At 31.6% G+C, this 27,219-nt stretch overlaps 1 protein-coding gene across 1 annotated transcript in view; it reads left to right on the top strand.

Moving 5' to 3' along the window:
- The window catches only part of LOC100245360 (3-hydroxyisobutyryl-CoA hydrolase 1), a 63,340-nt gene that overhangs the window by 21,037 nt on the left and 15,084 nt on the right, over positions 1–27,219 (top strand). The window contains exons 3-8 of the mRNA XM_059741547.1: positions 10,982–11,050; positions 11,529–11,592; positions 11,875–11,954; positions 12,042–12,125; positions 13,718–13,802; positions 27,023–27,108. Of these exons, the coding sequence (XP_059597530.1) occupies positions 10,982–11,050; positions 11,529–11,592; positions 11,875–11,954; positions 12,042–12,125; positions 13,718–13,802; positions 27,023–27,108 (468 nt within the window). The remainder of the gene's footprint in view (positions 1–10,981; positions 11,051–11,528; positions 11,593–11,874; positions 11,955–12,041; positions 12,126–13,717; positions 13,803–27,022; positions 27,109–27,219) is intronic.

Genomic DNA, 27,219 nt, shown 5'->3' with positions numbered 1-27,219 from the left:
TCATTCTTAGAGGCCTTAAAGGTGGACTCTTTAGGACTTTGAGAATTAGGAAGTTCTGAATATAACCAACAAGTTCACCAACTCTCATAGAATCAATGTCCTTACTTTCCTCTATAATAATGACCTTAGCCCTAAATTTCTTAGGAAAGGATCTTAATATTTTTCTTACCACTTTAGAATTAGGGATTTGTTTTCCTAGGTTAAAAGAGAAGTTTGCAATGTCACTCAATTTTGAATAAAAGAAAAAGAAATTATGATTTTTTTTTATTTTTTGCATTTTAAGGCTTTCAAGTTTGGAAGTAAGCATTTGTAATTTAGATAACTTCACAATAGAAGTACCTTCATGAGTAACCTAGAGAATGTCTTAGGCTTTCTTAGCATATGTACAATTTGCTATCTTGCGAAATTTGTTAGGACATACCCCGTTAAATATGCTAATGAGAGCCTGAGCATTGGCCTTACTTCCTTCATTATTTAATTTGTCCCATTCTTGTTTGGATTTAAATTCACTAGTAGATTTACCATTCAGACCAAGCTTTAATGGGGCTCCATATTCCATTGAATTCTAGACCTTTTCTCCTTGTATTTTTAGAAAAAATTTCATTTGAGCCTTCCAATGGGATAGTTACTCTCATCAAAGCATAGTGGACTGTTTAGGGGAGCTCCAAACCTTGGTTGTTCCATATTGGACTTGTAGGATCTATAAAAATTTGATTTTTATCATTCTCTGATGTTAATTGAAATAATGTTGTCTAGTAGGGTAACACTTAGAGGGGGATGAATGAATGTATTTTAAAAATTATAAAAGAAAGATTGAAATTTATTAACCCAAATTAATTTAAGAGGTATTAGGAATAAACAAAATATCCAAAATCAAATCAATATGTAAGAGACATAAGATTTTTTTATGTGGAGAGCCCCCGCACTAATTGTGGAGATAAAAAAACCCTAGGGTCTAAGACCTAAAATCTAAATCCACTATATGAGATCTAGTCAGATAGAATTATCTAGTTGTTTTACCTTAAAGACTTACTCTCTAAAACTTACAACTTGATCTATTCGTGATGCGACAATCTCCTATTTCTCCAGAGAATTCTCCTCAACCTCGCTAAAAGGATATAGGTCTTCCAACAACCTTAAATTCTATGCTTTGAATCCTTCTGAGAGATTGGGAATGATAAGGTAAGTTAAGTTGAATCCCTCTATAAGTGTCTAACCCTAAATGGATTAAAGAAGAGTTTATATAGGCCTCCAAGCCCTTGGAGATTGGTATCTCAAAATTTTCAAATACAGTATTCATGAATTTCCAAAAAATATTTTGCCATATTTTGACATATTTGGGACAAGTGTTCAAGTGCACTTACCTACTGCTTGAGAACCTCAAACACTTGAGCATTGGATAAGTGCTTAAGCGGTTCTAGTATTTAAGTAGTTCCATTGCTTGAGTAATGCTTCCACCGTTTGAGCATTACTTCCATATCTCGAGTGTCTCCTGTTTTTCTAAACCAATACATTAGCATTTTAGTTAAAAAAGAATATTGATATTCCTTAGCCATTTAAATACCTAAATTGCCATAAGCCAAACCTTTTTAAAATTACCTCTGACTTTCTAGTTGAGTGAACAACAACCTTGAATCTTCAATGGAGTAAGTCACTATCTAAAAATTTTCCTAAGCCAGAAAATGACTAGAAAAAAAAGTGCTAACATACAATGTAGACTCATGATTCTAACAATTATTATTATTATTTCTTTTATTATTACTACTACTAGTACTAGTACTACTACTACTACTACTACTACTACTACTACTTCTACTATTATTATTATTATTATTATTTGTTAAGGCTTGAACTTGCACAATGCAAAATGGTGCCAAAGGAAGTTGAAATGACACTAGGGATTGTGGTGGTGCCATCCTTGCGTCATTTTTTGTTGAGAGCTATCTACTTTTCTTAACAGTTTTTCTATTTTTCATTAATCTTTCTTGATTTTTATGTTTAAGTAATGATGTTCAAAGGTTGGGAGGATGAATTTGATCTTCAATGAGTATAAAAGTTTCAAAAAAATAAAATTATTTAGGTTTGTTTGGACATATCTAACCCTCTTAGCCAACTTCTAACTAATGATTTGTTGAAATAGGGTTGAGTACCATCAAGCTTTATGCAACCTTGCTACTCTGGCTATGCTCTTACTATGTCAATGCCTCTTGAATTAAGTCAAAAGGTTTTCATGACCATGTTTATTTATCAAAATAGTTATAAACATTAAGCACCAAAGGGAAATATGAGAAAATGCAACATTTGTGGGGAATTCTACAATCAATTACTCGAGAAGTTCATTTAATGCTAAAATCAAACATAAGATGTGGTTTTTTTTTTTTTTTTGTTCATTACCATGCAATATATGCATCAATCACACCCTTAACCAATCCATTTCTATCCCCTAGTAATGCTAATGAAGATAAAAATACACCAAGCTAAGAATGCCCTATGCATTTTGACAGAGTCACCACTAAAAGCCTCTACTTTATATATCTGTTTTAACAAAATTATTTGCATTTCAACTTCTTAAGGCGAGATTGTTCAAACTAGGTTGCATTATCAACTTTGCTTTTTAGTTCAAAGGTTCCACTAAATTCCAAGTTCTAATGATTTGGACAGAAGTGGAGTTTACCTCACAAAATTATTATTAGGATGGAAAGTGCAATGCATTATACTATGTCTCTTAGCTCATGTTGTGGTTAGCAAAGTAAGTGGTTCCTAAGCAAAAAGACTTCAATGCACTAGGATCATTGAGGATTCCTCTCAAACTCATACATTGATTTTCAATCAAATATACACTTATCCTCATATGCTTCAACCTTAAGATATTTACCTTTTAATGTGAATTTCAACTCTTGCCTTAGAATAAGAGCTTTATTACTCAATAGACATTCTTGGAAAAGTTTATTATCCATGTTTTTTTTTTGTTAGTATAAACAAATCAAACCCAACAACCTTAAGGATAATATAACTTAAATCCATCATACAACAACTTAGACACTTAAGGCTTTTAACCTACCTCACTTTTCTATGTGCACCAGGTGTGATAAAATGAGTACAAAAAATATTCTTCTGGATCATTATCAATTTAGATTTTGAGTTGAATCTAGATACTAGGCCTCTATCCAAGATATTAAACCCTTAGTCCCAATGTTATTTGGTTTCAACTTATTCACCTCATAAAAATTTCATACAAAAGACTCCTGAAATTGAACTAGGATAGAAATATCGAGGGTGAAGTAAAAAATTAAATGTGCAAGTGTGCACAAGTATTTTGATTTTTTTTTTCATTCTAGCATATCCTATATCATATCGTATAATATTTATAAAATATTCAACAACTACTATACTCTTAATCTAACTCAAACATTTTGATCAATGTTTTCAAATAATAGATAATTAAGGCATAAGATAATTTAAATTGTTTAAAACTTTTTGTCTCTTCTCAAACTCTCTCTCTTAATTGGAGATAATAACATTGGGTTTTGGACTTTAATATCTTCATTTATAACATCATCAACCATTGAAAAGCCTTCATTTTCTCCATGTCATAATAATTTTAAAAATAGTTTTTACAAGACCTCTAGAGAACACTAATTTATTACCCCTTGAAAACACTGTATTTTCTAAAAACATCAAATCAAACATCATTGGTGTCTTATATTTTTGTAAAAGAAAAAAAAAATAAAAAAACTGTTCAACATTCTAGTGAAGCATCCACAATATGCATACTCGTAAATAGAATAATATGTTGCTTAATTTTATGTTGTTGTACTCTTTTAAACAATTGCAGGATTATTGAAACTCTTTACTTCTTTTTACCTCAATCGATTTCTATCTTATTACAAAAGTTAAGGGTTTAACAAAAGAATCATTCAAAGTTAATGTTTTCATTCAATCTTTTCATATTTATATATATTGTGTTAGGGTTCTTGTCCAGTATGCTATTTACTATTGCTCGATATATGTTTGATATTTTCCTCATTGTACTGTACTTCATATTGGCATATCTTTATATGTGGAGATAGTAAGCTTTTCTAATGGAAACATATTATGATGAAAAGATGTTACCTCCCATGACATTGGTGTTGAAGATGGAAGGATGACTTAATAGAACTTTTTTAAGAGTTGTACAAAAAAAAAAATTCATGATTAAAAAAAAAGTAAAAAACAAAAAACAAAACAAAGCTAAGTATGTTTTTTTTGTCCACTTTTTTATACATGCACTTGGGGTGACTATAAGAATGGTGGGAAATAGGTGTGAAATTCTTGTCAAATATGAGTTTGGCAAACCTATAACTCTCACATTGAGGGCTTAGCCACCCTATGAGACAAGCTATTTAAATTCAAGTTACTACCTTTACAATGTGCTGATTTTTATTTAACAAGCACATGAACCTAATCCTTAGGTTCTTTTAACATTTTCCTTTAGATGTTTGTTTTTGTTTTATAGTGATAATGACTTTTACACTTAGATTTTAAAAAATATTTTTTAATGGTTGAAGTGGTCCTTTCTATCCTTAGGGGATTTCCCCCTCTCTCACCAATGATGGTTTTCATACTTGGTTTATTAATATTAATTTTTTATTTAACCAAAGTAGCTTTTTTTTTTTTATCTTGGGAAACACTTTTTTCTCTCCCTCTCTCTCTCTCTCTCTCTCTCTCTCTCACACACACACACACACACACACACATATATATATATACAAAATTAGTTTGATTCAAACATAAACCACGATGTATTGAAATGAACATAGAAACTTATCTAGACTTCCTGCATATCAAACACTTACAAAAATTACAATTTAAGTTCTTATTTGAACACAAAAAACATACTCAACATGGAAAGATTATGCTTTCATATGCTTCAAAACATAAGCATAAGACAAACATGTGTATCTCAACCCAACAAACATTGTATTCTACTTATTAAAACAATTCATGAAAGTAAGTAAAAGAAACATGTGAGAGAAAAACATGTCTTTTATGGACAAAAAAGTCATTAAAAAAATGAAAACATATTGAAACATTTGTTTTATATCTATAATATTCATATTCTTTTTATATTGTAGGTTCTATGAGATCATTTATGTGATTTGATTTCTTCTTTGTTTTTAATCCTTTAGAAAACGGTTTACTTTTCGTAAAGAAAATTAAAACACTAAATAGGTGTTTTCCCTTTCAATTTTGTGAGCTTAGTTTTCTAAAAACCGAAAATGATAAAACATTGTTTGAACATGTTCTTAGGCATAATTTTGTTTTCTTTGAAAATTAAAACAAAAAACTGCCTAGACAAACATAACTTTTTTCTCTTAGATAAAACATTCAAATTTTTGGAGAGAATTTGGTTTTCTAAGATTTTACTTTTAAGAATTAAAGAGTTCTTATCTCTTACTGATATTGAAATTGAAAGCTTAAACTCTTAAGAGAGGTATATTAATTTGGATCAAGTTGGTTTTGTGATGAGTGGGTGTCTTAAAGGCTAAGATGCTTGCTTCAATAAGTTCTAGATACATTTCATTACAAAGTAAAATAGGTTCATGACATGGTCAAGGAGTCAAGCGATGGAAGATCAAAGTTCCAAACCCAAGTTCCATCTTCAATTATAGCATTATTACTCAAGGTTGACAAATATTTGTATTTCTATTAAGCTTTTAAAAGTGGTTCCTATGGCCTCTTTTAGTGGTTTCCTTGATATAGGCATTCATGGTTTAAGGTATTTTCTCATACTTTTATTTTCTAATTTTCTTTTTTTCTGCATTATGATTTTTGATTAAATAGTGAAGTGGGAACAATAAATTAGTTGGATAATTTTGATATATAAATGATTTAAATTAAAGTAATACGGATATGTCAATCTCAGTTGCCTAGATAGGTTTCATATTTGTATAATTTTTATGACATGAAAAGTGAATCTCAAGCTTTCTTTGACCCCTTAGAAAGAAGGAGAAAAAAGTAAGATGAAAATTCATTTCTATTTGTTAAATGAAACATACAGATAAATTTAATGGATATTTCAAACTCAATATTTCAAATTATAATTAAAAATGAGAAAAATTTGAAGAAAGATGTTGAGAAAAACAATTATTGGGCTCTTTTAAGAAAATATTTGTAGGTGTTGAAGTTGATAAGCAGTAGCTAGATGACCCATGATCGATGAAATGGGATACCAAAATGTTATGAAGGGGATTAATTAGCTAGACTCAACCAAGATCTCATACCAAACAAGAAATTAATAGTAAAGGTCAAAGGAGAATAAGAGAAAGAGAATTTGATTGAAGCCTTGAAAGAAAGTGGGAGGATCAATGAGGCACATTATGGTTGGAATAGGTAGATGCATAAACTTAAAGATTAGGGATGAGGGTAGTAGAAACAAGTAATAGCTATGTAAATGAACTTGAGGGACTAGTTGTATGAAAAATACATTTTAACTTATCCAACTTATTTTTTATATTTTTTTCATCATTATTAATTCATTTCATTAACTTAACCTACCATCCTTAATTTGATAAGAATTCTAAGTTCATTTGTATGCTAGACAAAGAACCTAGGTTATAGTAGATCCTTGACTTGCTCTTACTTTTGCCTTTAATCATGTTCCAATGCCCTAATCACATGTGCCAAAGCCATAACATTCTATTGAGGTTTTTTTTTAGAGAAAAGGAGTTTTAATACTTTGAACTATGAGAATTCTAAAGACAAAAAAGAAGAAGAAGAAGAAGAAGAAGAAAAGTAAGGGTTTCATTAACAAAAGGCTTAAGAAAGAGATTACATAAAAAAATTTATATAGCCCAACAAGAAGAGCTAAAAGACTATCATACCCTTATTCATAATATAAAATAACTAAGCTAAAATACTATCTAACATCTCCCCTCAAACTCACGATGTGGCAACAAGAAACATCAAGAGTTTGCCAACAAGAAAATGAAATTATTGAATAGTTAGAGGCTTTGTGAAGAAATCAACAATCTGCATGAAAGAATAAACAAAGAGCAAAGTAATTGTCCCACGCTAGAGTTCTTATCGAGTAATATGACAATCAATATCAATGTGTTCGATCTGCTCATGAAAAACTGAATTGCGGGCAATCTAAATGATACTCTTGTTGTCGTAGTAAAGAGTAATAGGAGTAATAATAGGTACACACATACTTACTAATAACCAATGCAACCAAGCAATCTCCTTTATGGTAGTTGCTATAGCATGGTACTCAACCTCAGTGGAAGATCGAGAGACAACTTTCTATTTTTTACTCTTCCACAAAATAAGAGATTCACCTAAGAAGATGCAAAAACCAGTAATAAACTTATGATCAATTGGATTACCAACCCAATCAGCATCATAGTATGCACAAAGCTCCAAAGAGGAAGTCAAAGGAAAGAAAAGACTCTAACAAAAATTACCCTAAAGATAGTACAAAATGTGAAAAACAACAGCTTAATGAATTGTAGTGGAAAATGCAACGAACTAATTGATAAGGTGCACAATATAAACAATATTTGGACAAATAATAGTGAGGTAAAATAAGCTACCAACTAGGGTTTGATACAAAGTTGGGATCAGGAAAAGGAGTACCATTTGTAGGGGCATATCGAGCATTAAGCTTCAGAGGAGTATCAATAGTCTGATTATCTATAAGCTGAGCTTGTTGAAGGATATCTGCTATGTATTTAGATTGAGAAAGAAGGTAACCCTTAGGAGAACGAGCAACCTCAATACCTAAGTAACGTAAATAACCTAAGTCTTTCATGTCAAACTATTGAGCCAATTTAGTCTTTTGCATTACAATACCATCAACATTATCACTAGTAATAATCATGTCATCAACATAAAGTGAAAGAAGAATACGACTAGCATAGTTAGACTTAACAAAAAAAGACGAATCATGAGCACTAGAATAAAAACCAAGGGAAGTAACCATTGTAGAAAACCTCTCAAACCAAGATCAAGGGGCTTGTTTAAGACCATATACAAAGCTTTTTTGAGTTTTCAAACTTCTCCAGGGTTGTGAGAAACACTAGGAGGAGGTATCATATAAACTTCCTCTTTAAGATCTCTATTTAAGAAAGTGTTTTTAACATCCATTTGTGAGATCTGCTAGTAGTGGACAAAGGCGACCGCAATGAGAGCATAGATAGTGGTCATCTTGGCAACTAGTGCAAAAGTTTCCTCATTGTCCATACCATATTTTTAAGTGAAGCCCTTTGCAACCAACCTAGCTTTGTACCGCTCAATTGAACCATTTGAATTTGTTTTGATTTTATGAACCCAACAAGAACCTGTAGGCACCAAATCCTAAGTATTTGTTTGATGTAAAGTAGAAATTTCCTCAGCCATAGCCTATTGTGAATTAGGATTAAAAACAACCTCTGTTTAGGTGGTAGGCTCACAAAGATTATGAAAAGATGCTAAAAATGAAGTAAATGAAGGAGAATAACAAGAATAAGCAAAATCTAATAATTGAGTGGATTTACAAATACGCTTTAGATAGAGAGATATAAAAGGATTTGCAATCACAGAAAGTGCTAAGATGATCAAAGGAGGAGACATAGAGGCATCATCTGTGGAGAGTGGAGCATAAAAAATATCACGAGTTCCATTATTCGTAGTTGCCTGGAGGAGGTAAGTGAGTGACAGGAGGGGGAACATTATGTGATATGGGTGAGATAGTAGGGGGTATAGGGTCAAAAGGATCATTAAAGAAAGGGTTAATGCAGATAATATTAAACTTTGGCAAGGTATGACACTTGGTAGGAATAGAGAAGAAAAGAATACGCTCAAGGAAGAAGACATGACGAGAAATATATAACTTTTGAGCAATAGGATCATAATAACGATAACCCTTTGACCCTCACCATAACCAAGAAAAACACAAATGGTGGAGCATAAAGATAGCTTGTTACACTCTACACTAGGACGAAGAACAAAACAAATGCAACCAAACACTCGTAAAAAAGAGTTGAGGGTGACCATACAACTTTTTATAGCAAGATAAACCTGATATATGAGAAGATGGTATTTTATTGATCAAATGCACAATAGTGAGAACAACTTTGTCCTAAAATGTACTTGGGACACTAGCAAACAAGATAAGGGAGTGAGTGGTCTCAATAATATGTCTATGTTTTCTTTCAACGACCCCATGTTATTAAGGAGTGTTAGTACAAGAGGATTGGTGCATAGTACCATCAGAGATAAGTAATTCAGAAAATGTTGTAAATGTATATTCCTCACCTAAATCACTATAACACTTGATAACATCAAAGTGTTGAGTTTTAACAAATGAGCAAAAAGTAGTATAAACATGTATAAAATCATACCAATGCTTCATTACATAAACCTAACAATATCGAGTGTGATCATTAATAAAAAGATTCATAATATTAAGACCCCCCATTTTGTGGCAATAGGGGAGGGTCCTCACATATAAGAATGAATCGACTCAAATGGTGCAACAGAGAAGGAAACACTTCGATTAAAGGGCCTTTTCTTACCTAAGTCTTGAGATGTGTCTCTTAAGCTAGAAGCTCACTTACTACTATGTCAATAAAGGGATGAGGATATGACAATGCAAAATATTTCTCTAAAGCCCCTCAAAATCATCACGAAGAGCCATTAAGAACTGAACAAGACATTGTCTCTCTCAATGAGCTAGATAATCAATAGTGCTCTAAAGAGATGTAGGCTCCGTGAGGGCCAACTGATCCCAAAGATTAGAGATCATAGAATAAAACTCTTGGATACTCATATACTTTTCTTGTACTGCTTAAATATCAAACTCCAACTAATATTGTTTTTCAATGTTTGACTATGTGTAAAACTGTGTCAAATGATCTGAAACTTGTTTTACAATCTTATATTTTGCTAATTGTATGCCAATAGAATGCTCAATAGAATTATTAATCCAAGTTAGAATAGTTGAGTTGTTTGCTTTCTAACTATCTAATATATCAAGATATTTTTCATCCCTATCATTTATAGGTTTGCTGAAGACACCACTAATATAACCCTACATTCCTTTTCTTTTCAAAAATTTTCTCATCACATAACTCTAATACGAGTAATTATTTCCATTTAATCTTACACTAATGGAATGACGAGAGTCATTTCTTTCACCAACCATTATCAACTAATAATTTGACCACAATATAATTCAAACAAAACAAAGCAAGCAAAAATATCAAATAATCGAACCTCCGAAATGGCTGTAAAAGAAACATCTTCAAATTTGCTTGTGAAACCTCTGCTTGTGAAAACCTCTTCCCCAAAAAAAATATCTACTTCAAAGTTTCCAAAAATCCTTTTCAAAATAGATTTAGAGTTATTGAAGCTATTTGCGGGGCTCTACCCCAAACCTTAGGCAAGGGTGCGCTGCCCCCTACAACCCTAGCCAACCCATCACAAAGTTGGATCCATGAAAAACATGGATGGAATGCATAGTTCTTTCATGAAATCTTCTATCAAAGGCCCTATGTTGATCATTGCTCTGATACCATGTGAGAATTGTGGACAAAAAAAAAAAAAAAAAAAAAAAGAAGATAGGGTTTCATTAACAAAAGGCTTAAGAAAGGTATCTCTTAAGACAAGTTGAAGAAATAACGCTTCTGAATGAGAATGTGGAAAATAATATCTTAATTCATAATCATTAGAAAGTGTCAATCCAAATGTCCTCGCCCTTCTATGAGGTTGATGGAATTGAGTTGTAGGTATCTTGTTAGATTTAAGTAGTTATTACTTTCTATGCCATCATACATTTGACTTAATATAATAATTGTCATATTAAACTTAAATATCTCTACACATATATCATTCTCCTCATCTCTTTCTTTTTATAAATGCCACATTTATTTTAATTTTGTATTTATGAATAAAAAATGAGATATTGGATTAAAATTATACAATTGATTGATGGTTCTATAAAATACTATTTTTTGTGCAGATCACTCAAATTTTGAGGAAATTGGAAGTTTATGAGAATGATCCTACAGTCAAGCTGTTGATTCTAAAGGTAAAAAAAAACCATATCATTAGGGAATTTATTCTAAACTTCAATTAACTAAATCTATGTACAAAATTGAAACTTTAGATTGTGAGATCAATATTGAGAATTTAAAAGTGATGATCTCAACTTGTTTTACACAAACTTCATTTTTAGCATATGTCCTCTAAGTTCACCTTTTATGAAAAGAATTACATAAATTGCAAATTGCATAGTATGGAACTCTTTTTAAGCACCATATTTTTAACTTTCTAAGACTTGTATAGTATTCTTTTGAATAAATCATTGTTTAATATAAACTTGGCTAAAATAGTAGTTTAAGATTATTAATTTTATGCAATTAATCTATGGTAAAATCTTATTACATAATGTTGGGATAGATATATGGTTGTTATCTATTGTTGATTTCTAGAGTTAAATGCTTAATAATAATGGCATTTACTATGTTATTTTCTAATTTAATTCTTTTTTATTTTAAATATTGTAGGGACAAGGAAAAGTTTTTTGTTCAGGTGGAGATGTTGTTGCTATGGTCTTATCTATATATGGAGGTGAAATTTATCATTTATTTCTTTTATTCTTCATCATTATCACCATCTTTGTAATAAATGTACAGGTGCTGTACATTTTTATCTACTACTCCAATCCTTAATCAAATGTTCATTTCTCAAATACACAAAAGTTAAACATTTAAATAAGAAAAATAGTATTTTCTCAAATGTATAAAAGTCAAACATCTAAACCAGGAAAATTGTCTTTTGGGTTGAATCACATCTTCAATTAAGGTGTGAATTCATATTTGTTGTTTCCTAATATGTTTCTTAAATACATAGGACATTGGAGCTTTGGTGAAAGTTTTTACAGGAAACAAATCACCTTAGACTACTTGTTTGCTACTTCTGAAAAGACCCTGGTGAGATTTTGTCTTATTATGGTAATAACAAAACATAAGAAATAAATCCTTCTATTCTAATTTTCATTTACCCTATAACCTTTGAAGGTTTCACTTATTAATGGGATTGTAATGGGTGGAGGTGTTGGATTGTCCATGAATTCAAGGTTTCGAGTTGTGACTGAGAACACGGTACTAGCTTATTCCTTCTCTTTATAAGCTTTGATATGTATTCTCAACTAATATTGTTGTTACCATATACATCTTATTTTACAATCAGCTTTCATGTTTAGCTTTTAAGAATTGATTATTATAAATCTTAGAGCCCGTTTGGTAGTGATATTAGGAAGCCCTTTTAATATTTCTAATACTTGAAAATTTTTATCATTCAAGTGTTAAAAATGCTAGAAACACTTTCTAGAATCACTCCCAAATGCACTCTTAGTTGTGTTTCTTTTGGTATTCATTTTTAGTTTTCTTCATGAGGTAGTTGCCTATTGCTTAGGGTTGATTATTAATTACATAGATAAAATACTTACTATCAAGCATCTTCATATGTTAATTCCTAGTTAATTGCTAAATATAGTGGTTAGACAAAAAGTTTCATTCATGACTGCCTACAAAATTATGCTCCAATGTTGTGTCCCCAAGAATAGGGTTTTGGATGTAGCTTTAAAACTTGTTGAGTTGGGTGTAGAACCTCTTAGAAAAGGTACCAAAAAGTGTAAGGGAAGTGGAGAGTTTTGAAAGGTGAATTGGATTTTGAATGAGTGAAAACTCTTTGATTAGTTTTTGGAGGTGAGGTCTAGAAGAAAATAAGGAAGGTCAAAATCTTCCAAACTTTTAAAGAAAATTGTGAAAAAGCTTGTAAAACTTAATGAAATGGAAAGATTTGAGGATTAGGAACCCAATTGAATAACCCTAAGGCAATAAAAGTACCCTCATCCTCAACTACTCATATAAAAAAAAGGATTAAATAAAGTAAACAAAAGTCTAGTGGTTAGGCATGATATATAAATGTTATGATTTTTCAATGCAAGGTAAAAACAATTCTAAAATATATCATATAATAACTTTACTATAAAGAAATTATCATAGCATAATCATAATAACATTTAAAGAATTATATGATATGTAAAACATGTAACCGTAGGTCTGGGCATATATGTTAATCAATCCATTACCTGTACACAAGTATATTACCCATGGTCATCCCATATTAGCATGGTCTCTAGGGTCTCACTACCCTAGATCACACTATCAAGGAGCTCATATCCATGTCATCCATGATAATTTATTATAAAATTAAGTATGATATTTATGACATTAGAACTACTACCAAAACTGAGGATTTGGGACTAAATTGCCTAAAATGAAGGCTTTAGAAGCCACCTAACAAGATCAAAGATTTGTTTCTAAAATAGTAAGGAGCCATTTTGACTGTAAATCAACAGGAAATTGGGGAAGTCAATTCTGTTGGTTTGTGTGTAATTTCCAATTGTCTACATTCTCCATAAGGGAATTAGGTATATAGTTATATATGAACCCTTTCATTATTTAAGCATGTAAATAAGAAGAAAACTAGGAGATACCAGGATATATCTTAAGATTAAAGGATATAATTTATAGTTTTGTAATTCATTTCAGTCACAAAATCTGTCTTTTAGTTTAGAAATATTACCATAATTAGAACCAAAATCATTTTATTAATATACATGCATTTTTATTGTTTTTCCATATATCAAAATGTTGATAACAAATAATTGCTTTGCTGAATTATGTAGGTATTTGCTATGCCAGAAGCACAAATGGGACATTTTCCAGATGTTGGTGTATCGTATTTCCTTTCTAGGCTCCCAGGATTCTTTGGTAATTAAAGTCTTTAGTTCTTATAATTCTTTAGTAGCATTTCAACATATACTTTTTTGAGAATACATACCTTGAAAGTACTCAAACTTTGTCAAATTTGATTGTTGCAACTAATAATATAGGGCAACTATTTTAGGATGAACAATAAACTGGTGGAACTGATATATTAATTAACTTTTCAATGATTTAGATTTAGCATCTTTTCTAGATTTGGTACCTAAGAGAATTAAATACATAAATGTAACATATAAGAATATATCTATAGAGAACCACCCATATCTAAGACCTTAATCAAGAGGTTGGTTTAGAGTGAAATTTAAAGTAATGTTATGGAAGTGATACTTTTTTACATGGCTTTTTTTATAAGCAGGCCTAGATGTAAGCATCTTCTACCAACCCTAGACAAGATCATCCGATTTGTCCTTACAAATTCTATTCCTGCTCTCACACTCACCATGTTTTCCTACTCTTAATCACCAAATTTCTATTTCTTCTTGGATGGTTTCAAGAAAACTACTAGAGAAAGGAAGTAGAGGGGAAAGTAAAAAGGAAAAAATGAAGGAAAATAATAAATATGTTATAAACATATACATAAATTTATGCATATCATAATTTTCCATGTTATACCTTTCATATATATATATATATATATATATTCATATAACTATCACAATTATTGTGAAAGTATTCATTATAGTCATTATGATTGTAACCTTGTAGGGTTCGGTAGTTGAAAATATATAACTTCAGAGTTCACTTTTTTTTTTTTCAATTTCTCTCTTAATTATTCTTTTTATTTTCTTTTCATGTACATTATGCTATCAACATGATTATAAGGTAGGGAGAGTTTTCTTGGTTTGGAATTCCTTACTCCAAGCATTGCTTTCTTTGAAAAACTTATGTTGAAAGGCATTTAATAAATATTATATATTAATTAGTTTCCTAATTCTATTGTAATTTCTAATTATTTCACACTATCATAATATGAAATTTTTATTTCTCATAGCCAAAAGTATGTAGAAAAGAATGTGTGTCTATCTATATATATATATACATAAGGCTTTGATATGGCTAAGCCAAGGCATAATAATGTTATTTTGTGACCTTCAAAAACTTTAATTTAAAGAAATGTTTTGGCAACAACTATTGTGTGTATCTCTATTCATCTCCCTAGCTAAAAAGAATTTTTAAAGAAACAACCAGCTAGTATAGTATTTGGTTGTCTTCATAGGGATTGTTCATCTAAAACTTAAGATTTTTCATTCAAGTTGATGAAAATATGAGATTAAATTAATTTAAAGTTGAAATAATGAGCTGATAAAGTATCCATGATGAAATGAATATGTAGTGACTCAGAATTTGATGAAACATATAAAAGGTAGAGAATTACCAAATGAATGAAGTATCATCCAAATAGATTCATGCCTAAGACTAGATCTACACTTTGAATATGATCAATTCCATGCATAAATTCTATTGAACTTTAAATGACTATTTGGATATATCACCTACCATCAAAGTATAATAACTAGTATAAAAAATGATATTGAAATGCTTTGATTTTCCATTGCCTTTATTGAGATACTCCTTCAACTTCATTTTTCAAAATCCATTTCAAGTACTTATAATTCTCTAAACTTTCTTTTCCAAATTTGAACCACACATTCAAATCACTCTCCAAATCACTTTTCAAAAATGATATTCAAGACTTATATCCCCCTTTAATTCTCAAATTATACCTCACTCAACACTCATATCTTCTCTTTTTCATCTTTGCATATACAAACTCATCATTTCTTGCAAAACTTCACAGAAAGTGTCAACAAATTTTAAAATTAACAAAAATAAAACAAGACAAAGGCAAGCCTATTCTACTAATACACAAAAGACCAACCATGCTTCTTCATTCTTCATCTTAAAGGTAGGTCACCTTTTCTTAAGCTCGAAGTCTTTTAAAATCATTCCTTCAGACTCATCCCATTAAACTTAAAATCATTTCCAAATCTAGGATTGATAATAGTGATGACCTTAGAAGGATGCACCAACTTCACAACATAAGACCTAATCCATTTAGACCTTAACTTTCCAAGAAAAATGTGAAGCTTTTTATCATATAGTAACACTTTCTTTTTTTGAATTCTCTCCTTAGAATCTCTACATCATGACATTTATTATTCTTTGGACTCCTTGCTATATTCATATGTCTCATTCCTCAATGCTTCTAATTGCGTCAAACCAAGCTTAATCTTCTCCCTAAATTGATCCTAGTCAAAGTTGAGTCTTTTAATAACCTTATATGATTTGTGCTCAAGATACTAGTTAGTGGCAAGCCTTTTCATATACAACTCAATAAGAAGACATCCTAAGATTAGTTCAATAAGAAGACATCCTAAGATTAGTTCAATAAGAAGACATCCTAAGATTAGTTTTATATGCAGTTCTATCATCTTACAAAATTAACCAACTTAACTAACCGGTATTTTCTACTTATGTTGACCAACTTCATTAGGATCCCCTTAATTTATCTATTAGCAAGCTCTACTTGATCAATTACTTGAGGATGATATGGAGTAATTACTTCATCAAATTTTTTTTTGGGTTTTAAGCCTTGTATCATGTGCATTGATAATTTCTTTCTTTCTATTGTTTTGATGGACACTCAGCTTCATCATTTCACATTGTCCATAGTTTGTGGATACATAGGGAACACAATTGTGAGCTCCTAATAAATTGATACTATTATTCACAACAATTCATGAACCTGGGAAAATTTAGTAGTGTTATGGTATGTCACCAACCCATGTAGGTAGGATAACTTGTCTTAGTCATCAAAGTGGGTCTTTGAGATGGCATGTCAATGTCTATGGTTACAAATTGAACAACACCTATGGAGAACATGTCTATTTCTGTGTAAATGACATGTATTCTTCTAGATACCATCTTGTAGAAGTTCTTAACCTTAAGAGGTATTCAGGCTACTATTTGGGTTAACAATCACTTTGAATCACATTCAAATGGGACTCACATAGAAGTTTTACATTCTCATGATCTTAGGTGGTTGTTGATTCAACATATAGTTTGTGTGTACCTAAGATATGCATTATGATATGCCATGTATTAGGAATGATATATCTCCTTTCAGTAATTCTAAGATGTATGATGAAGCTAAATCCTTGATCAAGATTGTAGGGAATCCCAAACCTCTCTATTTCCTATCCTCGGCTTAGGTTAGGTGCATGAAAACTTCCTAAGGCTTCTAGATCCTATGCAACAGAAGCATATATAACATTTTTAACATTCAAGGATCTAGAAAAAAATCTTTTAGAAAACTTTACCTTTGATTTGGATGTTCCCAAATCAAATATGTTTGGAGAATATCAAATACCAAGTTGTCGGAAGCCTCATAAACCCATATTTTTTTGTTTGATGACTCAACCTCAAACCTTAGCACTCTAAATGGTAGGGTGTTTAGGAGATTGGAGGCTAAAACTTTCTCTACTCTTTGATGGTGAAAGAAGACTCATTAGAAACCTTAACCCTTAAAGAGGTATTTATAGGGTTCCTTACTGGGTTTAAGTGACTTAAGCCCACATAGGCTTGGGTTACTTAATCTAACTCAAAAAGGGTTTTAATTGATTAATTAACCAAGTAAAGTTATCCAATTAATCAATTAAACCAATCTAGAGGTACCGCTCACTAACCCCTATGCAACCTTGTGTAATTACCAAATACCCTTATGCACATAAATGAACCTAAAGCTTATCTAACCCTTATTAACTATGCCATCAAGGTATATGAGCTCAAATGGGGACCATTGACAATCATAAGACAATATTGGCTCCCTCATAATCCAATTCTGAAATTGATTCAACATCTCACTACATAGAATCAACTACACTTTAGTACTCTATGTAAAAATAAAAATATGACAAAGCTCGAATCCGTAACTTATTATTCACTGCATGTAGACTCCCCATAAACTGATATCTATAATATAACAAAGTAGTACTATCACTTATCAAGATTACCAATCAAATCCTTGAGTTACAAGTCCTCCCTATTAAATGATCAATTGACATACTCTACCTCTAAAAATTATATGTCAAATTTCACTAAGTGAAATGCTATGGCCATAGTCTTCTAAATCACATGTGCTTTGGATCACCTAAGGGGACATACCGTTCCAATACCATGATATCTATTAAGAATATCTATTGTCACTAGCCTCCATCAATAATGACCTAATCCATAGGGATATATGACCACTTTAGGGTCTCACCCATAAGTCAAAGCCTCCTATTGATTTTGGCATAGGTTCAATATCCTCTCAAAGCTGAGAGTCCATGCAGTATAATAGCTTAGTGAACCAAGACAATTGATATCTTTACATCGTGATTCACCATAAACCCTGTCTTGTATGCATCACATACACTAGTGTACTCACCATGGGAAAAACATCTCGATGACCAAGACAAGTCATTCCTCCAATTTGTTGGAGGTAGTGCACTACAATCTTGGATGGATTGCCCAAATCCATGAACCGACTATGGATTACTCATCACTTTGCAAAGAACCCATGACTTGGATCTTCTATGCAACTCTTAATGCACCCAAGTTATGTACAACGCAAGTGATGTAGGCATTCATGCTTAGATAACCAATTAATGCATACGGGATAAAGGGAAACCAAGAAACATGTATAAATAAATTTATGAATGAATCTCAATTTGTTACATCATTTTATGCTTTCTCGGTCTCAATTCTAACAAGGGTAATTCCATTTGATTAGTGGAATTGATATTTTATACTTCTAGGATATAGTAACATCAATTGATCATGGAAAATGTGAATTTGTAACTCAAAAGCTAAAAATGTAAGGTATTGGTGGATAACACATACCAACCATATTACAAACATCAATACATGAGGAACAAATATAACGATTAGTAGGTTGTGAGATAACTATCAACTTTATGTAGTTTGACCTAATTAGTGGAGTGCAATTTGTCTACTTTAGTGGATTGATTGATTGATTGAGTATAAAATTATGTTTTATTAATTTCATGGGAACCATAATAAGATGTTCCATTAGTCTCTGGTTTAGCTACCTTCATAGGTGTAAATTTTGTATGTGAAATTCGAGACTCTATGGGACTTGGAGATTGGATTTGTTTTCTAATAAAGGAGGATATTTTGGTATTTTCCACCTTAGTATATAAAGGAGGCCGGAAAGATCAAATTTAAATTATTCCTCTCATTTTCATCTCTAAATCTATCAAAAAACAAAACCAAAGAGTTTTCTCTTAGTTCAAGAACAAGTTCAATTCAAATCTCTCAAAGCATCATTGCCCACTCGATGATACACCGAGTAGAATTGATTAGAAGATCATGTGTATTGAGCTACAATTCATTCTAAACCAAAGGCAAGATTGTTGGTATTTGATCTACAATTCGAGTTTGCTCAAACCTAGGTAATGATCTTGTTTCTCCCAATTGTTTTGTTGCAAAAGTGAGGTTAGCCACATGTTAGGCAGAGACCTTTTATTACCTTCCTTATACATATTTTGTTGTGGGAGCTGAGTGACATCTTAAGATCCAATAGGTTTCTAAAAGTTTATTGCAAAAATGACTTCCTCCATCATAATTGAGTAGCTTGGCATACTAAACCTTGAGAAAATATTATTTCTTAGGAGCATGATTACAACTTTATGATCATTTGAGTTGTAAGGTATAACTTCCACCCACTTGGATACATAGTCCACAATCAATATGTATATGTATCTAAAGGAATTAGGAATGGGCCCATGAAATCTATGCCCTAACAATCAAAGACTTCAACTATAAGGATATCATGAAGAGGCATAGATCACCTCTTGTTAATTAGGCCCATGTTTTGACATCTCTTACAACTCTTTATATGGTTTCATGCATCTTTCATCATCATATTCCAATATAGACTCTGTGGTTCAACTACCTTGGCATTTATTTTCTTGGTGGTGAAGTGACTACCATAAGCATCATCATACCACATTTTCAAAATAGCTTGAGTTTTACCTTTTGGTATGCATTTTGTGATGATTTGATTTAAGCAATACTTATAAAAATATGGATTATCCCATATATAATACTTCACCTTCAAGAGAAAGAAATCTTTTAGCTCCAATATTTCATTCAAGTGGCATTTTACCAATGGCAAGGTACTTGACAATGTGAGTGTAACAATGAAGATTTCCCACAACCATTAAAACATCATATGGAAAAGCATTAATGATTGGTTCTTCTTTCTTGTTTCTTAACTTTAATAATAACTCTTAACAAACAGTCAACTACTATATCATAGATGTACCGACGAGTAAGATCTTAACTCGTTCAAAGCATAAACTACTACTAGATGTTCTTTTCTATTAAGTTATAATTCCTTTATGCATCATTCATCATTTTTCTTGCATAGTAAACCACGTAAGATTTAACATTTTTTTCTTTGTCCAAAAATAGATCCAAGAGCTATGCCACTAGTGTCACACATCAACTCAAATGGTAAATTCTAGTTCGATGGTCTCACCAGTGGTGAAGAGTTTAGTTTTTCTCTCAACACATCAAATTCACTTTAACATTGAGCACTAAAATTAAATTTGGCTTCTTTCAACAATAAGACACCTAATAGTTGAGCTATCTTAGAAAAGTCCTTATTAGATCTTCTGTAGAAACCCTTATGACCAAGGAATTGCTTTACTCTTTAACTGAAGAGGGACTTGGTAGCTTCAAGATTAGCTTCACTTTAGTTGAGTCCATTTCAATCCCCTTATCAAATATAATATGGCTTAGGATAATCCCTTTACTGGCCATAAAATGACATTTTTCATAATTTAACACCATCTATTTTTTATGCATCTTTGCAAAACTAGATACAAATTCCCCAAACATGATTCAAATAAATTCCCATGGATAGTTATGTTGTCTATGAGTACCTCTATTATACTCTACAAACTAGGATGGAAAAATGTTGTCCATATACATCGAAAATGTAGTCAACAATTACATAATCTAAATGAAATCCTTCTATAAGCATAGGTGCTTAAAGAACATGTAAAGTTCATCTTCTATTATCCTCTGATGTTGTAGCAATCTAAAAGTAGCCTAAGTACCTATCCAAAAAAAAAAAAAAAATAGAAAGGATAGCTAGAAACTCTCTCTAAGGTCTAATCCAAGAATGGTATAGAAAAGTGACCCTTTCTCTACAATATCAAGCATTTGTTAATTTATATGAACTCTCTAACCAATAATTAGTTTAGTTGGTATAAATTTCCCTTTCTCATTAGTTACCACAATGAATCCACTTTTTTTTTCTTTTTTTCTTTTTTTGCACAACTTGGGTTAGACTCACCTAAGCCCCATTGGATTTGGGTAAATTATTTTAGCATTCAGCAACTTGATAACTTTAGCTTAGCCATCCCTTTTACATGAGGATTAAACCTCTTTTATGGTTCACAAACTGATTTGGCCCCTTCCTAAAAGACATGATGAGTACAAATTAATAGACTGATTCTCTTTAGATCTTCAACAGATCGACTTATAACCATCTTATATCCCCTCACCACTTTCATCAATTTTTCTTGTTGATCATATGTGAGAGAAGCAAAAATAATCACTATTTTTCCTTCATTAGCCTCCAAGAATGCATAATTAAGGCCTTTTGTAAGTGGCTTCCTTTATGTATTTTCATCTTTGTTACTTATAGCCTCTTTTTTAGTACTTTTAGAAATGAATATATCATCCTCTTCTTTCCACAACTCCTTAACATCATCATCTACCTGATAATGACTCTTCCATATCTTGCAACTCAACTAAAAGGTTATTCAATTCATCTTTCAACACCCATTAACATGCTTTTGGATAATTGAGTCAAGAAGAAACATCTTTTCATCATTTGCCTCTTTAATTTTAGTTAGTTATCTACTCATATGAAATATGTTGGTCTATAGAGTTGCAAAACTCTATTTCTACAATTAATTAGTGCATTTGTTGCAGTTAACAATGGCCTTTCTAGAATAATTGGCACAACATTTACCTATCTTTAGATCGATTCAATGTCCAAGACTACAAAGTCCACATGATAGTAGAATTTGTCTATTTGCACAAGCACATCCTCCACCATTCCTTTAGGAAATTTGATTAACCCATTTGCCAAAGATAGTGATGTGTGTTTTTTTTTTTTCAATTCCTCAAACTTTGATATTTTATAGAGTGAACATGGTAAGAGTTTACACTAGTTCCCAAGTCCATTGGAGCTTTCTCCACAAAAGATTCTCTAATTGAAATTGAGATAGTTGCATAGCCAGGATCTTGATATTTGATCAAGGTCTTGGATTCTATGATAGCACAGACATGATCAATTAAAAAGGTCTTCTTATCAATTGAAATTTCCTCTTGACAATACACAAGTTCTTCAAGAATTTTGCACAAACTTGAACTTGTTTCATCATGTCAAGGAAAGGAATGTTGACCTTAACTTGCTTTAAAATTTCTAACACCTAATATTTGTTATCTATCTTCTTCCTTTTTGAAGTAGCTAGAAATGGAGCAACTATCATTTGATTTCTCCTTTCCACTTTTTCTGGTTCCTCATGCTTTTGTTCGTCCTTCTTGTTGTTTAAATTTTTTAAATAAGAAACTATAGAACTCTAATTCCCTTTAATAGTAACATTCTTCTCAATTTCATCCTATTATTATTATTTTTTTTATTAAAGTCAATACCCTTCCACTGCTCAAGGTTACTATAACCTTAACCTCCTCATGACTAGAATTGCCAGCATTACCTTCTCCTAACTTGCATACAACTCTAGGGTTTTGTTGAGGTTGAGCTAGAAACTTCCTCCTTTCAATGTTTCCTTCAATATTTAGCTTATTCAAGGTTGTTTGGATTTTGTGTAATCACTTGAGAAGCTTAAGCATTAAACTTAATTTTCTTCTCTCACATAAAATTTAAGCATTAAGTTAGGGCTACTGAGCTTGTTCCTATTGATTTTCCTTACTCCCTTGATTCATTCCTTGACCTTTAAGATAGGTTTGCGTGGTTCCTCCAACCAGAATTCCTTTGCTGCCTAAACATCTTCCAATTGATACCAATACTCATCCTAATGGCATTTGCTTGCTCATTGAAGATTTCTTTAATGATGGGAATAGTGGGACGCATTTGTAGTATGCTCCATTGATTCATAAATTGCACATGCTTGACATCTTATTCCAACTTCATGAACAACACTTTTTTCTCTTTTGATTTTGGCTCCTCTAATCTTCTAGCTAAGAATGTATTCTAGCTTGAACTTTCAAGCAAAGAAGTCTCCACCAAATATTGTTTTAACTAACTGCTTCATTTGAGGTATCATCCCATCATAGAGTTGTCAAAATCATGGTGTGAACATGCACCAATAGCCTCCTTAAACCTATCCCAGCTAACAAAAAAATTTTCCCCTTCTTATCCATGAAATTCAAGATTTCTCTTTTGAGACTATTGGTTCTATAAGCACAAAAGAATTTGTGAAGGAAGGCAGCCTGCAACCCAATCAAATTTTGAACCTTCTTAGCCTTAAGAGTGATGAGCCAAGGCTTGGCATGGTCATTAAGTGTCAAGGGAAAGAGTTTCATCCTCTTGAGATCAATGCGACCATTAGCATCTTGAAATATTAAGCAAATCTTTTCCTAATGGTGTGCATAAGCATTTTCACTTTCTCCTCCTCTAAAAATGGGCAAGGGCGGTGCCAACTAAGGGTGGATTGCAATGTGCTTAGTAATTAGCACAAAAAGGGATGAAGAATCCATCCTAAGAGGGGTAAGATGATCACTTATATACCCAAATTGTTGAAAAGGTTCTTAAACCGACATATTATGACTGTGTTGGTTGTGTGGTTGATCTTTCATGATTTTATTGTTAATTAGCTTCTAAAATCCATTGTAATCTTCCAAAATGTGTTCCTTCTCTAAAAAATGTGCATACAACAACATCTGCTTTCACATGACTAGAACAAAAGCAAACAAAACACAATCTACAAAACTTGTGCTAGATCCACAAAGTCTATAGTAGTGTATCACCCAAAGAAAATTTTCTAGAAGTTCCATAGATCTATACCTTAGATTGACCAAATCCTTGACAATGATGCTAACATTTGGTTTTGCTTTGTCATTGAGTGAGATCGATGCAACAATTAAAGGTCAATTTTAGGTTCATTAATGATTATTTCATATTATTATTGTTTAGTTAATGTTTAATTTCTTTGAAATCTCTTTTAAAATAAGTTCACAATTAAGTTTTAGATTTGACTCTGATCTTGAATTGATCATAGTCTATAGTTCCCAAAACCAAAAATGAATTTAATAAAAAAGAGTTAACTATAGCAGCTAGGTTGTCTCCACAAGGACTTTTTTAGTTAATTATAAGACCTTTGAATGAAAATTTACTAGAAACTTAAGATCAAAATCTTGTGAAAATTGAAGAACATAAAATTTTAGTACCATGAGAAGATATTTGAGTGCATTGACTTATAAAACAAAATAAAAATGAATGAATTTGATGTGGAAGTCCCTCTAGATGGATTTGTGTCTTTGGATAAGATCTTAGCCTTAAGTAGGATTCATTCTCAAGACAAACTAACTCGGAATCTTTAGAATTCTGGATCTCTAGAATTTGGAGCTCATTCATCCTATGATCCATCAAAAGTTTGGTCATAAGTAATCCAAGAGAAAATCATTGAATCTTATATCTTAAACAAGCATTCACATTATCTACAAAAGATCAACTATGCCTTTTCAAGAGGGATTTTCAGAGAATTCTTATTTAAGATGAAGAAATCCAAAACTCTAACCTATGAAACACACACTTTCTAGCTTTGATCTTTACCTTGGAGCCCTCCTTTGAATGTGTAAGAGTTCAGCCACTAAGCATAGATAAATTGGCCTTTATTCTCCTTATTTGGCACCAAAGGAAATGATAGAAAATGATCGAAAATAGAGAGAATGTGAAGGGAGAATTCAAATTCAAAAATTGAAAATTAATCTAATTGGAACTAGAATGTTCCAAAAGGCTCTCCAATTACTAACAGCCTAACCTATTTATAGAATCAAATCATCCAATGGGAAGATCTCATTATTCCATATCATCAAATGGTAACCCAAAGCCTATATATTCAAACTTACTAAAGAAAGTTACAGCAAAACCTCATCAGTTTGAATGAAAAATAGGCAACAAAAATATTCTGGTATTGAAATGCTTTGATACTACAATACATACTTCAATACACCTTGACAAACAACTCCAAAATCCGGGCAAGCCTTCCATCATTGAACAATTTGACACCTGAACTCAATGCATTTATAATGTTATTGATTCTTTCTTGATTCCATATCAAAGCACTTGTGTCCATGTATTAAAACCTAGAGCTAAAATCCTCCACCCCTCTACCAAGAGTCAGGTTCAAGATTTTGGTGTTGATGTGGCTTCAATAAAATCAGCACTTTGTTGAAATCAACATCCAGCTTCCTGAAGTATGCTATGATGCTTTGTCGAATCTGGTATCAAAATAGAGAGCATATTTCAACGCATGCTAAAAAAATCCTTTCTCCAACTCTGCTCAAAATTTTTTCTCTATTTCTGATTTTTGTCATTCTCTCTAAGTTCAAAATATTAAGTTTCCTTTAATTTTTTTTCTATACAAACTGTTGGATTTCTTCATTAGTAACCAATTCGGAACTAGCAAGAAGATTTATAATTTATTTTATTATAAAATCTAAAATTTAGGGCACAGAAAACCCCATGATTTGAGAACAATATGGTTCTTTCCGTGTATTTCAGATATATGACATTTAGGTTTTTCAATGACATACTTGCTTACATAAATACAGTTCAATTTGCTTTTAGCTTTTCAATATGGTTCAATTCAATTCCTTTCTCTTATTTTTCTGTGTTCCATCAATTTCCACCACGGTTTTTAAGTGTGTTATCATAACCATACGTGGCTGAGTCTTTGGTCTGGAGGAGTAGGAAGGAAGGTTGAAGGTTCAGATGAGGAATAGTAGAAAAAGGGGGTAAACTTTCTCTATGCTTTATTTTTTCTTGAGTTGGTAATCACTAAATAAGTGGAAATTCTCTATGCAATTCATCCTTGATTGAAATATAAGGGGTGCTCATTGTAGGTCCTTTGATGCTTGTGAATAACTTGATCATTGGCAACCTAGTGTGATCCATTGTTATTGAAATTTTAGGAGACTTTGCAAGATGAATGAGAGGCCAGGCCAACCTCAACCTTGTGTTTAGTCAGGCAAATGGATGTGCCTTTTCTTTCATAGAAAGGACTTTCAAGAATGTTCTTGAAAGATCAGATGCATAGTTTTTTCAGTCTTCAAATGTTAGGTCTTTATAGCTAGAAGGATACAGAAAGTAGGCTTTTTGAAATTAAATTTATCAAGAAGTCCTCAAAAATACGTAAAAATGGTTTTAAAAACAATAGGAACAAACTAACATTTGAATGCTTAGTAGGGGATGTTCTAACATTAGGTAGATGTTTGAATATCTCTTAGAGGGCATTTGAACATTCATCAGGATGATATTTGAATTCTCTCTACTAGCGTTTGAATGTTTACCTATGATTTTTCAAATTTTCTTTCATATTTTGATATTTTCTCTGAATTTCTATCTTCTTTACATACCATAGCCATATGCACTAATACAACCAACACATATGTACCTTGAAAATATGAATCAAGGAGCTTGAGGTCATTTATAACCGATAAAACTCCTAGAATGTATGATGTATGAGATTCACTGCAACGATAGAATAATATCATCAACCTATCACATCAACATAAACCTTACCCATCCCTCTATTCACTCCCTATAATGCTTTTTGAAGTCATAGTGACAACAAGTAATAAGATGATTTACTATTAATTTTAGCTAGAATGTGATAGATTCGAAAACAAGAGGAGGCGATCATTTATTAAACTCAAACCCCAAGACTGGCTTACACAAAAACAAAACTACTTAAACTACCTTAATATTGGTAATAGTCAAAATAATTCTTATGTCATCTAATCTTTTAAAAGGTTCTTGTAAGTTTTTAGAAATTATTCTTTTCCCATATCAAAACTCTAAATCACATGTTTATACGAGTCAATCAACTCATGAGGTTTCATCTCATTCTCATTTATTTGTGTTAATTGGTGTGAAGGAGAATATTTAGGGCTTACTGGTGCACAGCTCAATGGAACTGAAATGCTTGCTTGTGGTCTTGCAACTCACTTTGTCCTTTCAAAGGTATTTTAATTCAAAGCTAATTTGGAGTAATCTTCAAAAGGTGCTGGTAAAATGAAATTGATGAAAAGGAATAATGGTAAGGATTTTAAATTGATTATGTATTCCCTGTTA

This window comes from Vitis vinifera, chromosome 13 (genome assembly GCF_030704535.1).
Source record: "Vitis vinifera cultivar Pinot Noir 40024 chromosome 13, ASM3070453v1".
Classification (NCBI taxonomy): Eukaryota; Viridiplantae; Streptophyta; class Magnoliopsida; order Vitales; family Vitaceae; genus Vitis; species Vitis vinifera.
The sequence above is the reverse complement of the archived record's forward strand: the minus strand, read 5'-3'. Positions and strand labels throughout refer to the sequence as shown.